The sequence below is a fragment of the Lissotriton vulgaris genome, chromosome 8 (genome assembly GCF_964263255.1).
Source record: "Lissotriton vulgaris chromosome 8, aLisVul1.2, whole genome shotgun sequence".
Lineage (NCBI taxonomy): Eukaryota > Metazoa > Chordata > Amphibia > Caudata > Salamandridae > Lissotriton > Lissotriton vulgaris.
The window spans coordinates 814,955,443-814,969,671 of NC_141696.1; the positions used below are offsets into that span (position 1 = coordinate 814,955,443).

Genomic DNA, 14,229 nt, shown 5'->3' on the forward strand with positions numbered 1-14,229 from the left:
TGTGAGTACGTTTAAATAATAAACTAACTTTGTCTTTTCGTTTTGTCAATATTAATTGCGGCTGTTTAAATAATAGCATGTGCTTATTTTTAAATGTGCTTTCGTCTATGTTGTGTCTTTGTGTGGCAGAGGCTCGTGGAGAATCCTGAGGCTCGTGGGAATAAAGTCTTTATATTTGCTGCTTATTCGTGCTTGAAGCTAGTTAACATAAACTAATGGGTTAACATTAGTAAAGGGGGTGGGTAACAGAATGACTTTCATTACTCGAATTAATTAATGTTTTGTGTTTCTTTGCATACTAGTTCTTCGGTAAAGAGGCTTGAGGCCTAGCTTTAAAATGGGTGTTTGGTATCCTGTCATGATGAACCGAGCACAGCGAAAGAATGAAAAAAAGAGTTTGTCACGTTCATAATCATCAGTAAACAAAACATTTGGAACTGTGCAGGATGTGCTCTGTGTTGTATAATTTTCCAAGGGCAGGATACGGCAGAAAAGCCAAGCTGAGGAAGCAACAAACTGTTATTCAATAAATTGTTGCAAAGGACCTCGGAAGCTAATGTCACTTCTAGACAATAGACAAAGACATTATAGAAAGGCACGATTTCGGAATGAAGAGGCAATGACTTCATGTGGACTGACGGCTGTCAGCCAATCAAATCGCTGGATGTCTTTAAAAAAAGTATTATTTTAGCTAGTTTTAGATAGAGAAAAGGTATAAAACTTGGCCCCTTGGGAGGAGCTTTGCTGGCTCGTTCCTGAATCCTGAAGGGCGTGAGATGCTGACAGACTTTTGACTCACGTAAGAGAAACCAGAACTAATGTTTTTCCTTTTAGGTTCTAATAAGTTTAGACAGGAAAATAGGGTTTAGAGAATGAGAATACTTTCTGCTTAAATACTTTTCATGCTGATTCGTTTTGAACTGACAGACTAATGTGCCTTTACTTAATAAAATGAATTGCTTTTAAATGCTGAATTAAAGATTTCTTTAATAAAAATGCTCTTTATTTGAAAATAAAGTTAATAAAATAGATTTTAAAATGACAAGCTGGTCTTGTTTATTTAGAGTCTAGTTACCATTAGTTAATCCATTGCCTAGGTGACTTAATTAAATGTTTTTGTTTATAAACATGAAGATGATAAACTGCAGTTGTATATAAATGTAAATAGTTTTGTGAATAGATCCGATTAATTAGGTCACATTTATTTATTTATTTTTGATATTTATAAAGCGCAGCATATACCCTAGGGCGTCTTGGCGCTAATAAAACCAGTTACTTGTGGTGAGAAACGTGGGGACGGAGGAATCATTGATCGAACAGCCAAGTTTTTAGGAGCTTACGGAAGTGAAGGAGGGAGGGGCTCTGCCTGATGTTTAGGGGTAGAGTATTCTAGAGCTTCGGGGCTACCACCAAGAAGCGTCGATCACCCCAGGATACCGTCTTTGTACGAGGAATGACCAGTTGGCCGAGGGTAGCTGAACGTAACATTCTGCTAGGTTTGTACGGTTGCAGCTGCTCTTTCAGAAAGTGAGGTCCTTGGTTATTGAGCGCTTTGAACACGATACAAAGGGACTTGAAATGGATTCTGTTTCGAATGGTGAGCCAGTGGTAATCCTTTATGCTTCTTGATATTGATTCATATTTTGTTTTGCCTGAAAGCAGGCGTGCTGCTGCGTTCTGGATAGTTTGTAGTTTGGTTATTACTCTGGATTGAGCATTGAGAAAGAGGCCGTTGCAGTAATCCAGAGCAGAAAATACTAGGGAGGTGACCAATGTTTTGATGGCAGACTCCGGGAGAAAAGGTCGAATTTTTCTGATCATCTTTAGTTTTAGATGTGCTGTGGGAACTGTTTTATTGGCATGATCCATGAAGTGTAAACCTTCATCGAAAACGATTCCGAGGTTCCTAACTTTGGCGGTTGGGGTGGGAGGGGTACCCAAGGCATCTGGCCACCAACTTGATGGCCAGGCTGGGAGAAGAGGTCCAAATATGACCACCTCAGTTTTATCTGAGTTTAATTTGAGGCAATTAGTGGCCATCCATTCTCCTATGTCGACAAGTCCCTTCTTAAATTTTTCAGCCACTTGATCTCCGTCACCTTTGATTGCCAGTACCAACTGGGTATCATCGGCATAGGAGGTTAGGCTCATCCCGTGTGCTTTGATGGTTTTAGCAAGGTCCGACACATAAATGTTGAAAAGTGTCGGACTAAGGGATGAGCCTTGAGGAACTCCGCAGGGAGATAAAAGTTGTGCCGATTGAAATGGGCCTAAGATGACAGCCTGCGTTCTTTTGGCTAGGAAGGAGGCAATTAGATCTTTAGCAGAGTGGCAGATTCCGAATCCCTCGACACGATCGACCAAGATTGTATGGTCGACCGTGTCGAAGGCCGCTGATAAATCCAACATTACCAGGATGGCTGTTCCCCCCTGATCCTGGATTACCCTGATATCATCGGCGGCCTTAATCAAGGCTGTCTCTGTCTTTGATTGATAGTATTTCCGGAATCCAAATTGTGTGTCATCCAGGAGATGGTGTTTTTCAATGAATTCAGAGATCTGAATGTTCATGGCTTTTTCGATCACCTTAGCCACAAACGGGAGACTCGCAATGGGCCTGTAGTTTTTTAGCTCATTTTTATCCAGGGAAGGTTTTTTTAACAGGGGTTTAAGTAGGGTGTTTTTTAAGGGGTCTGGATAAGTGCCTGCAAGTAGAGTGGAGTTGCAGACTTGGGTGAGTAATGGGATGATGGGGTCCATTACCGGCAGAAGCACTGAGAGTGGACAAGGGTCCAGGGCCGATCCTGATTTAATAGTGGACACAATGATTTTGATTTGGTCCATTGTGACTGGTTGAAAGCTGGGGAACGTGTTGGCTGGAGGTAGAGTGAAGGAATTAACTGTCCTAGGGAGTGATTTTGCCGAGAATGCCTGATAGATATCGTCAACTTTGGTAAAGAAAAAAGAGGCTAAGGAGTCACATAAAGATTGTGACGGGGGGATTGAGATCCGGGGACTTGCCTGACAGTGATTTTGTGATTTGATACAATCGTCTACTGGAATTTTTGGATTTGGTCAGTGTAGTAGTCTTTTTTCGCCTTTGTGATCATGGCTTTGTAGAGTGCCAGAGATTCCTTATAGGTTGCTTTGCTTGCTATATCGTAGGTTTTCCTCCATTGTCTCTCCTTATTCCGGTTGATTTGCTTTTGTGCCCTTAGTTCTTCGTTATACCAGGGGGCAGTGGGTTTAGATCTATTTTTAGATAATTCTTTGGTCGGGGCTGATTGATTCGTGGCCAAACCCAGCCAGGAGTGAAATTGAAGTAATGCTGAATTGGGGTCAGCAGACAGTACTGGGCAAGTATGATCCAGTTTTGACCTTAGGTCGTCCAGATTGATGTTTTTCCAATCTTTAAAAGGCTTTTGAGGGATGGGAGTGGGTTTGTTATCGCAAGGAGTATTAATGGTGATAGTAGCAAAAATAGCATGATGGTCAGTCCATGGCAGGGGTAATATATTAGTTATTTGTAGGCCTTCTAAATTGGAGAATATGGGATCCAAAATGTGGCCGGCTAAGTGAGTGGGGGAAGTGACCCGTTGTTTTAACCCTAGTATTTCCAGGTCGGAAGTTAGGGTGACCGTGTCAGTTAGATGGGGTTGGTCCAAGTGAAAATTCAGGTCACCTAGGACCGTAAATGCACTTTCAGTGGCAACTGATTCCATCATTGTGTTAATGCTGTTAAGAAAGGCTGTTTTTGTTCCAGGGGGACGATATATCAATATTCCTTTGAAGTTAAACAAAGGTGATAACTTGATGGCAAACTGCATGGCTTCACAGGATGTGGATGGGATAGGAATCGTTCTGACAGGATATGAGTCTCTGGCTATTATGGCCAGCCCACCCCCTTGTTGTCTAAATCTGTCCTGGCGGTATGCTTTGTATCCATCCAGTACTGCTATAGCTAAGTCTGGCTCTGATGATTCATCGGTCCATGTCTCAGTGACAAACAGAACATCCAATTTAAAGTCAGTAATGAGGTCTGAGATCTCTTGCCTATGCTTAACGAGTGAATAAAATCTGTACTGAGTAAATTGTTTAAATGAGCTTCTTCAATCAATAACGCTCTATTGAATCAATCAATTTTAGCAAAAGAACGATTTTCAACACATTAATTTTTGTCGAAAAACCTGACACAAACCAAAGTATTATTCGAAACAGTTCGGAGTTTAATGTTTCACTCCATTAAAACTCAATAATTGAATATATACACATTTTTCATTTATATACAATTCGGACTAACGGTAAAAAGAAGAGCAGTCAGCTTCTAAAAGAAGTGCAGAAAAAAGGGAAAAGAAATAGTGATTGTGATAAGAAGGGCGCAAGCCTCAAAAGAAAATTGGTGACAAGTGAAATAGAAATTCGGATTTAATTTATGCTGTACTCAGAATCCAGCTAGTTATTTTCCGAATAGGCCACAGATAGTTGTTATTATCTCCACTCATTTATACAGTCACAAGTGACATGTATAATGGTTTCCAGCGTGGTCCTATTTGTATAGCTTAAAGAAAGGCGTCGACGTTTCGACCCGTCTTTTGGTGCGTGGGCAAGTTGGAGCCTCGACCTGCGGGTCTTCCTCAGGACGGATGTTGCACATGCGTTTTTACCGTAGACTTCACACAACAGTATCCTAAGTTAAAATTCATAAAAAGATTGGTGGTCAGGATTTTTGGTAGTGTATATGGATTTTAACTTTCCATAGCGGATATGTTTCTTACCCAATGATTATTTATGGGCTGCCTCCATCATCCTATTTCGAATATGGACGAAAGATGTAATTCGATCGTAGAGACCCACCTGTAATTAATAAGGCATGGGTGGTCTATTACTAAATGTTGCATGTGAATCAACTTATGGTAACATATTTACCTAGTTTATCTAATGCTGCCTAACGTAAAACTAGGAGTGCTTACCCTGAACTGGGTGGTACGGCGTCTGTGTTGGTTGTCCAGACCTTGATATTTAAAATTCAAGCAGAACGTCCCTGGACACTGCATAGGAGACAGCAAAATAAGGGGTGTATTGAATTTCTAAATTCCCCACTGCAACAACCGTGTGGACACTATACGTCAGTGAATTAGTGCATACCTTCCGTGTCAGGCGTTGTGCATATCAAGTGTCAGCCAGTTGGAATTTTGCAATTGTTCCGAAACAGTTCCTGATTGAATAAGTTACCAGGCGCTGAAAAAGATCATACGCAGTAGTTCAGTATAGTGAAAGGGACGTTTAAATCGTGTGCTATAAGGGATAGCGAGTCGTAAAATAAGCCTACCTCTCTGACTCGCGTCTGTTGCCGCAGAAAATGCCGAACTGCCGTGTCAAGTTCAGGCGCGACGTGATGGCGTCACACACACGTGTTGTTTTGAAGCCTTTCAATGGAAAGGGACAAAAGACTGCCCAAAGGTGATATTCAGTCCTACATGGATGATTAAATTAATTAAATTAATTTAACAGATTCATGTGGAGTAAACGGTCAGCCATTATTCAAGATAGACACTTGTTTGTTGATTTCTTCATACTCATTGAGTCCCCGCTTGATTGTGTCGAAGAAATGTATAAAACGACACTCCCGAATACTTAGAATTTGGCTGAAGTCTCCCCCCCTAGGGTTCGGAGACACCTTTTCTAGGATACACCAGGTCAAGCTATCTGGGGCATGGTCAAATCTCATAAAGTGTTCAACTAACGGTGCTCCTTGGGTTTTGCATTTTATCCGGCTGATGTGTTATAATATCCGACATTTGGCTTTTTGGATCGTTTGCCCGATATATACAAAACCACATGGGCACGTGATGGCATAAATAACGCCAGAGGAGTTGCAGTTGCTATGATCCCGCATCACATGTGTGTGGTTGTTATATTTGAACTCTTTGATTTCTTGAGTAAGCGGACATACCTTGCAGTTACCGCATTTTACGTGTCCTCTTATTGGTGGAATTCCCCACAGTACTGTTTGGCTAGGTTGACTTGCTGTAGGGAGGAGAGCCCTTACCACATAGTCCCTTATATTTTTAGCCTTTTTAAAGGCATGCAGGGGCGGGGGAGCATTCCCTATTTCATCTGCAATCATGTGCCAGTGCTGGTTTATTATCTTTTTAATTTTGTTGCTCTTGGTTGAGTACGTGGTTACGCAAACCAGTTTTTCATCAGTGGCCTTTTTCTTTGATGTACCTAAAAGGTGCTCTCTGTGATTATGCCACGCTCGTTTTCGTGCCTGCTTCAGGAGCCTAATGGGATACCCTCTGTCATGGAGTCTTTCTAGCAGGCATGAAGATTCATTGAAAAAATCTTCTTTCTTTGAACAATTCCTCCGCAACCTCAGGAATTGACCAAATGGAAGGTTATCTCTGAGGTTGCGGGGGTGGTGGCTCGTATAGCGGAGTAGGGTGTTTCTCTCACTGCTTTTTCGATAAAGACCAGTGTATAGTATTCCTGATTCAGCATTGATCGTTATGTCCAAAAAACTTATTTTCTGTTTATCGAATTCTACAGTGAATTTTATGTCATCAGATACTGTGTTCAACCACTGGTGGAAAGAAGTTAATTGCTCTGAGGTGCCATTCCAGATAATCAAGACGTCGTCTATATATCGACGCCATAACCCTATGTGATGGTAATATGGGTTATTTACATTGAGTATATGTCTATGTTCGAAGGCATCCATGAAAATTATTGCTAGATTGGGGGCAAAACTAGCCCCCATCGCTACTCCCTTCGTCTGGACATAAAATTTCCCCAGAAACGAAAAATAGTTCTTTGTCATGGCCAAAGTAAGAAGTTCTATAATGAACTCCGTTGGTACGAAAGTGGGTGCAGGACGTGAGTTAAGCACTGTTTCAATTACAGTCAGAGCTAGATCTTGCGGAATGTTTGTATATAATGATTGGATGTCCATTGTGGCCAGCAGATTTTCATTGGGATCATGGGCACGGCCATCCAATAATTGTATTGTTTGTAGTGTGTCCTTTAAGTATGTCGCAGTATTTTCAGCCAAAGGTTTTAAAAAGGTGTCGATATATTTACACAGGGGCTCGAGCAGAGAACCACAACCAGAAATTATTGGTCTGCCCGGCGGGTTCTGCATTCTTTTATGGACTTTAAACATTATCTGAACGACATTATGTGAAATATAATGTCACAAAGGCAGAACGACAGGCCCTTACTACTCTAAAAGAAAATACAAAAATTGTTATAAAGCCCGCAGACAAGGGTGGGGCGATCGTAGTCCAGAACTATGATGACTACACAAAAGAGATATTGGACCAATTGAATGTGGAGGGTAACTATGAAAAATTGAGGAGTGATCCAACTAAAGAACTCTCTAAGAAAATCACCTCAATAACAACAAGAGGGCTAGAGCTAGGTTTTCTAAACAAACATGAATTTGAATATTTGAATAATCGCAACCCCAGAATGCCTACCATATATACCCTCCCAAAAGTCCATAAAAGAATGCAGAACCCGCCGGGCAGACCAATAATTTCTGGTTGTGGTTCTCTGCTCGAGCCCCTGTGTAAATATATCGACACCTTTTTAAAACCTTTGGCTGAAAATACTGCGACATACTTAAAGGACACACTACAAACAATACAATTATTGGATGGCCGTGCCCATGATCCCAATGAAAATCTGCTGGCCACAATGGACATCCAATCATTATATACAAACATTCCGCAAGATCTAGCTCTGACTGTAATTGAAACAGTGCTTAACTCACGTCCTGCACCCACTTTCGTACCAACGGAGTTCATTATAGAACTTCTTACTTTGGCCATGACAAAGAACTATTTTTCGTTTCTGGGGAAATTTTATGTCCAGACGAAGGGAGTAGCGATGGGGGCTAGTTTTGCCCCCAATCTAGCAATAATTTTCATGGATGCCTTCGAACATAGACATATACTCAATGTAAATAACCCATATTACCATCACATAGGGTTATGGCGTCGATATATAGACGACGTCTTGATTATCTGGAATGGCACCTCAGAGCAATTAACTTCTTTCCACCAGTGGTTGAACACAGTATCTGATGACATAAAATTCACTGTAGAATTCGATAAACAGAAAATAAGTTTTTTGGACATAACGATCAATGCTGAATCAGGAATACTATACACTGGTCTTTATCGAAAAAGCAGTGAGAGAAACACCCTACTCCGCTATACGAGCCACCACCCCCGCAACCTCAGAGATAACCTTCCATTTGGTCAATTCCTGAGGTTGCGGAGGAATTGTTCAAAGAAAGAAGATTTTTTCAATGAATCTTCATGCCTGCTAGAAAGACTCCATGACAGAGGGTATCCCATTAGGCTCCTGAAGCAGGCACGAAAACGAGCGTGGCATAATCACAGAGAGCACCTTTTAGGTACATCAAAGAAAAAGGCCACTGATGAAAAACTGGTTTGCGTAACCACGTACTCAACCAAGAGCAACAAAATTAAAAAGATAATAAACCAGCACTGGCACATGATTGCAGATGAAATAGGGAATGCTCCCCCGCCCCTGCATGCCTTTAAAAAGGCTAAAAATATAAGGGACTATGTGGTAAGGGCTCTCCTCCCTACAGCAAGTCAACCTAGCCAAACAGTACTGTGGGGAATTCCACCAATAAGAGGACACGTAAAATGCGGTAACTGCAAGGTATGTCCGCTTACTCAAGAAATCAAAGAGTTCAAATATAACAACCACACACATGTGATGCGGGATCATAGCAACTGCAACTCCTCTGGCGTTATTTATGCCATCACGTGCCCATGTGGTTTTGTATATATCGGGCAAACGATCCAAAAAGCCAAATGTCGGATATTACAACACATCAGCCGGATAAAATGCAAAACCCAAGGAGCACCGTTAGTTGAACACTTTATGAGATTTGACCATGCCCCAGATAGCTTGACCTGGTGTATCCTAGAAAAGGTGTCTCCGAACCCTAGGGGGGGAGACTTCAGCCAAATTCTAAGTATTCGGGAGTGTCGTTTTATACATTTCTTCGACACAATCAAGCGGGGACTCAATGAGTATGAAGAAATCAACAAACAAGTGTCTATCTTGAATAATGGCTGACCGTTTACTCCACATGAATCTGTTAAATTAATTTAATCATCCATGTAGGACTGAATATCACCTTTGGGCAGTCTTTTGTCCCTTTCCATTGAAAGGCTTCAAAACAACACGTGTGTGTGACGCCATCACGTCGCGCCTGAACTTGACACGGCAGTTCGGCATTTTCTGCGGCAACAGACGCGAGTCAGAGAGGTAGGCTTATTTTACGACTCGCTATCCCTTATAGCACACGATTTAAACGTCCCTTTCACTATACTGAACTACTGCGTATGATCTTTTTCAGCGCCTGGTAACTTATTCAATCAGGAACTGTTTCGGAACAATTGCAAAATTCCAACTGGCTGACACTTGATATGCACAACGCCTGACACGGAAGGTATGCACTAATTCACTGACGTATAGTGTCCACACGGTTGTTGCAGTGGGGAATTTAGAAATTCAATACACCCCTTATTTTGCTGTCTCCTATGCAGTGTCCAGGGACGTTCTGCTTGAATTTTAAATATCAAGGTCTGGACAACCAACACAGACGCCGTACCACCCAGTTCAGGGTAAGCACTCCTAGTTTTACGTTAGGCAGCATTAGATAAACTAGGTAAATATGTTACCATAAGTTGATTCACATGCAACATTTAGTAATAGACCACCCATGCCTTATTAATTACAGGTGGGTCTCTACGATCGAATTACATCTTTCGTCCATATTCGAAATAGGATGATGGAGGCAGCCCATAAATAATCATTGGGTAAGAAACATATCCGCTATGGAAAGTTAAAATCCATATACACTACCAAAAATCCTGACCACCAATCTTTTTATGAATTTTAACTTAGGATACTGTTGTGTGAAGTCTACGGTAAAAACGCATGTGCAACATCCGTCCTGAGGAAGACCCGCAGGTCGAGGCTCCAACTTGCCCACGCACCAAAAGACGGGTCGAAACGTCGACGCCTTTCTTTAAGCTATACAAATAGGACCACGCTGGAAACCATTATACATGTCACTTGTGACTGTATAAATGAGTGGAGATAATAACAACTATCTGTGGCCTATTCAGAAAATAACTAGCTGGATTCTGAGTACAGCATAAATTAAATCCGAATTTCTATTTCACTTGTCACCAATTTTCTTTTGAGGCTTGCGCCCTTCTTATCACAATCACTATTTCTTTTCCCTTTTTTCTGCACTTCTTTTAGAAGCTGACTGCTCTTCTTTTTACCGTTAGTCCGAATTGTATATAAATGAAAAATGTGTATATATTCAATTATTGAGTTTTAATGGAGTGAAACATTAAACTCCGAACTGTTTCGAATAATACTTTGGTTTGTGTCAGGTTTTATCGACAAAAATTAATGTGTTGAAAATCGTTCTTTTGCTAAAATTGATTGATTCAATAGAGCGTTATTGATTGAAGAAGCTCATTTAAACAATTTACTCAGTACAGATTTTGTTCTTTGAAAGAAATTATTTGTTTGGGACCATTGTTTTTCTATATAACGTTTCACCCAGGTCCTTGAACCTTATTGGGTTACCCCATTCCAGTAATGGCTATGCTTAACGAGTGAGCGCGCATTGATAAGGGCAATTGTTATGACAGCTATTTTTCCATTCCTTGCAGATATAGTATTTACGGCAGGTAATCGTAAAGGTATTGTGTAGTTACAATGGGGGCAGTAGGTAGCAGACTGGCTATGTAATTCTGAAGGTTCTATTTTTGTACAGCGAGTGTTGGGCGCTGGCTGAAGTGCCAATAAGTCATGGCTTGTGTACGTCCTGTCGGTATCTGGCGTCGGTCGGGCAGGGGTTGTGGCCCTGGGCCCGGTCCCAGTCTCAGTCATTTATGGGCCTTGTGAAGAGTTTATGATTAATGGTGAGTATCATGGTGTAGGGTTGTGTTTAGGAGACAGAATTCCTTTAGGCCCGCTGAATCAGAGCCTACAAATTCCTAAGGTTGCAATTTGGTCTTGCATCTGCAGCGAGCGTGTTTCAGAAGTTTTGATATTTTCAAAAACAGTAGATGAACATAACATTTTACAAAAATGTTGGGAGATTTTCAGAGATGTAGGCATTGCCTGAGAAATATAACTTTCTCAAGACTGAGTTAGATTATTTAGGTCATCATATATCTGACACTCGTATACACCGGACGTTTTTCTTTGTACAAGCCTTAAAACATGTTACTCCTCCCAAGGATAAGGATACCTTCAAATCTTTTCTAGGAATGTGGGAATACTATTCCAAATTCATACAAGATTATGCTATGATTGTACAACCTCTTAGAAAATTGTTGCAAAAAAATGTACAATTTGTTTGGGACGATACAGCTGACCTGTGATATTTACATGGTATCAGCGGGGTGTGTTAGCTTGATTTCCACTTTTAGTTTTTCGTATACGGGCTTCGTGAAATATTAATTAGGATCAACACAATGTATCCCAATCATTTCCAAAATAGACAGTCCGAAACAGCCTTAAAATTGATAGAACAGTTTAGAGTTGCACTCACACCACCTTCTTAGTACTGGAACTGCATGAACCTCATCACTCGTAAGAATTGTGAGGCGGGGAGAAAGGCATATGAGGGGGGGGGGGTTATCTTGGCCGTACCCCTTTACTCAGAAATGTTTTCGAGGTCCCCATGGGTGCTCACGCTCACAACCTCACACATCTTTCACCTGGACTGGTCTGGAGCTTGGTTGCTTGTAGCTGCTGCCCGGTTCGCCGTCACCCTCTTCCCCGTGCGGACTAGGATACCTTCCATCAGTTGTATGGATGTGCCAGCACTATTGTGTATCTGTCATAAACGGAAACGCTTCCGCTTTCGTTTCCCATTCAAGCCCGCGCAGCATTTCGGGGGTTTGTAGTTCCCAAACTGTTCTTCAAAGCCCTTTCACAAGTTGGTGCCACATTTCAACTCCTGTCATAGGAATGGGCGGGACGCATACCGATGAGCTGCCCTACAGGTAACATAGCGACCACCTTGATAACGTCTCATTGGTTCTGACCTGACGTACGGCCTGCTCAAGCCAATAGGAATGAGAGGTTGGATTATACTTGGGCGGGGCCAAATTAGTAACGGCGGCCATGTTTTGGTCAGGCACAGCTTTGCTAGTTGAGAAACATTTACAAAGAAGTCATTAAGGAGAGTAGAACTTGAAGAGGTGGCAGTGGAAAAGGTAAACTGTGTTGTCAAAGAAAAGGATGAAGCCCGCAGTTTACTTAATGAATATTGAAACTCGAGAGAGTTATAATCCCGTTTATGAAGTAAAATCTATGAGTAGGTTAGATTTCCAACAAATTCTGTAACTCTCGTGCTCGCAATGTACAAGACTTTTATTGTTTGTCATTTGCCATACCATTCCTCTAAAGTAATTTACTATACATCTAAGAAAAAAATGGGACATTTTTATTAATCGCAAACACAAAACTCACCATTTCCGCTATCGCGGGGAACACACAATTACCTAAGAATGTTAGCAATTTCAAAATGGCTGCTAAATTTCAGAGTACTGATTACGATACAGACGACAAGTTCAACGATGCCTTGCTTCTCCCGTCACCTTGCGTTTGGGAGGCGTGGTAACCCATGTACGCTGGAGCCGGACAGCGACAGCAGCGCCTCTACAGAGAGTGTAGACTCTCTTCCTGGAGGCCGGTGTTTTCTTGCGCGTGCGCAGTGGTAGCGCAAGCGCAGCCAAGTTGGGGAATCGCGGGCGATAGAATGGTAGGTGAATAAATCTATCTATCTTCGGGTGCTGTCACTGGATGTAGGCAACCGTGCTAAGGTTTTGACTGTTGCCGCCTCGCCTCTGGGCGCATGGCCATGGGGGAGGGTGGCTGTCATAGGGTCTGTGTTACAGCAGAGTCATGGGCTGGGACCCCTGTAATCCTCCTGGCTGGGAAGGTCACTGTGGGAGGAGGGTGGCGAGGGAGGTTGGTATTTTCAGAGCTGAACCTCGTACCTTTTCCTTTTTAGGAATTTGGCAGGTTGTGCTGCTACAGCCTTCTCTCCACTGCACTCATTGCAGATTCCTACCCATGTCTTCAAGAGAAAGTAGATCCTTAAAAAGAGAGAGGACAGGGTGAACAATTCCCTTCCCCAGTATATGTACACACTCAATGAATTTACGATCGACCGCTGGAAGTTTCTAATCCCACCCACCTGATGTAGAAATCAACAGGGCAGAGTTTTACGGTCAGCTGTTTGTCACAAGAGCTTGGGTGGGGGCTTGTGCATGTCTAATGTCACCCCCTCGGTGACTAAGAAGACATACTTAGGTGTGGTTGACGTATTTTTGTCTTGCATTAATGTTGTCTTGGGTGTGTCTTGTTAGCAGAGATATTTAGCTCCGTGCTTTGTGAGGACAGTATCTCCATTTCTCGTGAAGTGACCGACCCCCACAGACCTAAGCCGTACCGACTACTCGCTTTCACTCTCATCAGATCTCGCTATTGGGGAAGCAGAGACGAAATGGGCACTGGGAGATCGTCACCTTCGTTTGAGTAGCCACGAGGGAATGGAGATAGTGGGAAGAGGTAGGCGAGAATTTAACTTACCTTATTTTAATATAGGACTTCCCCTCTGAGTAGAGAAACGGTTGGATTATTCCCTCCAATTTGCGAGCTGTTTATTTCAAATTAAACATATGCCCTGTTGTACTAGTTAATATTCTTAAAGCTGAGTTTAATTATGCATTGTTCAGTTGTCATGCATCGCGATCCATATCTCTGGACATTGGCCCAGTCAGGGGAGTTAAACTGACTGAATGTGGATAGATCAGAATTGTGGTGATATCTTTTTTTTATCATAGCGCAGCATATACAGTTTCCAAAGCTTCTCCGCGCTTTTGATTGTGTCGTGGCGGTTTGTCCCAGTTAAGAGTTATTCCATACCTACAATTACCAGATGGCTCCATGTCACAGGTAAACAACATTTCTACTCCTTTACTATTATAAATTAACTCACTGAGTTGTGGGAGCTAAACACTTTGGTTAGTCGAAACTATGACTATAACTAGAGACTGAATTTTAAAAGCAAAGTGGTATTCTGGTGACATGACGTCCTCTTTTAACTTCTTTTTTGGGTAGTCTTATATTCTAACCTTAGCC

At 41.9% G+C, this 14,229-nt stretch overlaps 2 protein-coding genes across 7 annotated transcripts in view; one reads left to right on the plus strand and one right to left on the minus strand.

Moving 5' to 3' along the window:
* SLC9D1 (solute carrier family 9 member D1) overlaps positions 1-12,063 on the minus strand; it is a 498,092-nt gene extending 486,029 nt beyond the window's left edge. Inside the window, exon 1 of the mRNA XM_086934696.1 lies at positions 11,796-12,063. The gene's annotated coding sequence lies outside the window, so the exon portion shown is untranslated. The remainder of the gene's footprint in view (positions 1-11,795) is intronic.
* Positions 12,064-12,197: 134 nt separating this feature from the next.
* Positions 12,198-14,229, plus strand: part of DCUN1D2 (defective in cullin neddylation 1 domain containing 2) — a 230,305-nt gene continuing 228,273 nt past the window's right edge. For 2 of the 6 annotated variants that reach the window (XM_086934698.1, XM_086934697.1), the window contains exon 1: positions 12,681-12,844. In XM_086934698.1, coding sequence (XP_086790824.1) covers positions 12,707-12,844 — 138 coding nt within the window. In that variant the 5' untranslated portion in view covers positions 12,681-12,706. Of the gene's footprint in view, positions 12,297-12,680; positions 12,845-13,563; positions 13,657-14,229 lie in introns of those variants that run through there. The other 4 variants (XM_086934701.1, XM_086934699.1, XM_086934700.1 and 1 more) reach the window with 3 other exon arrangements.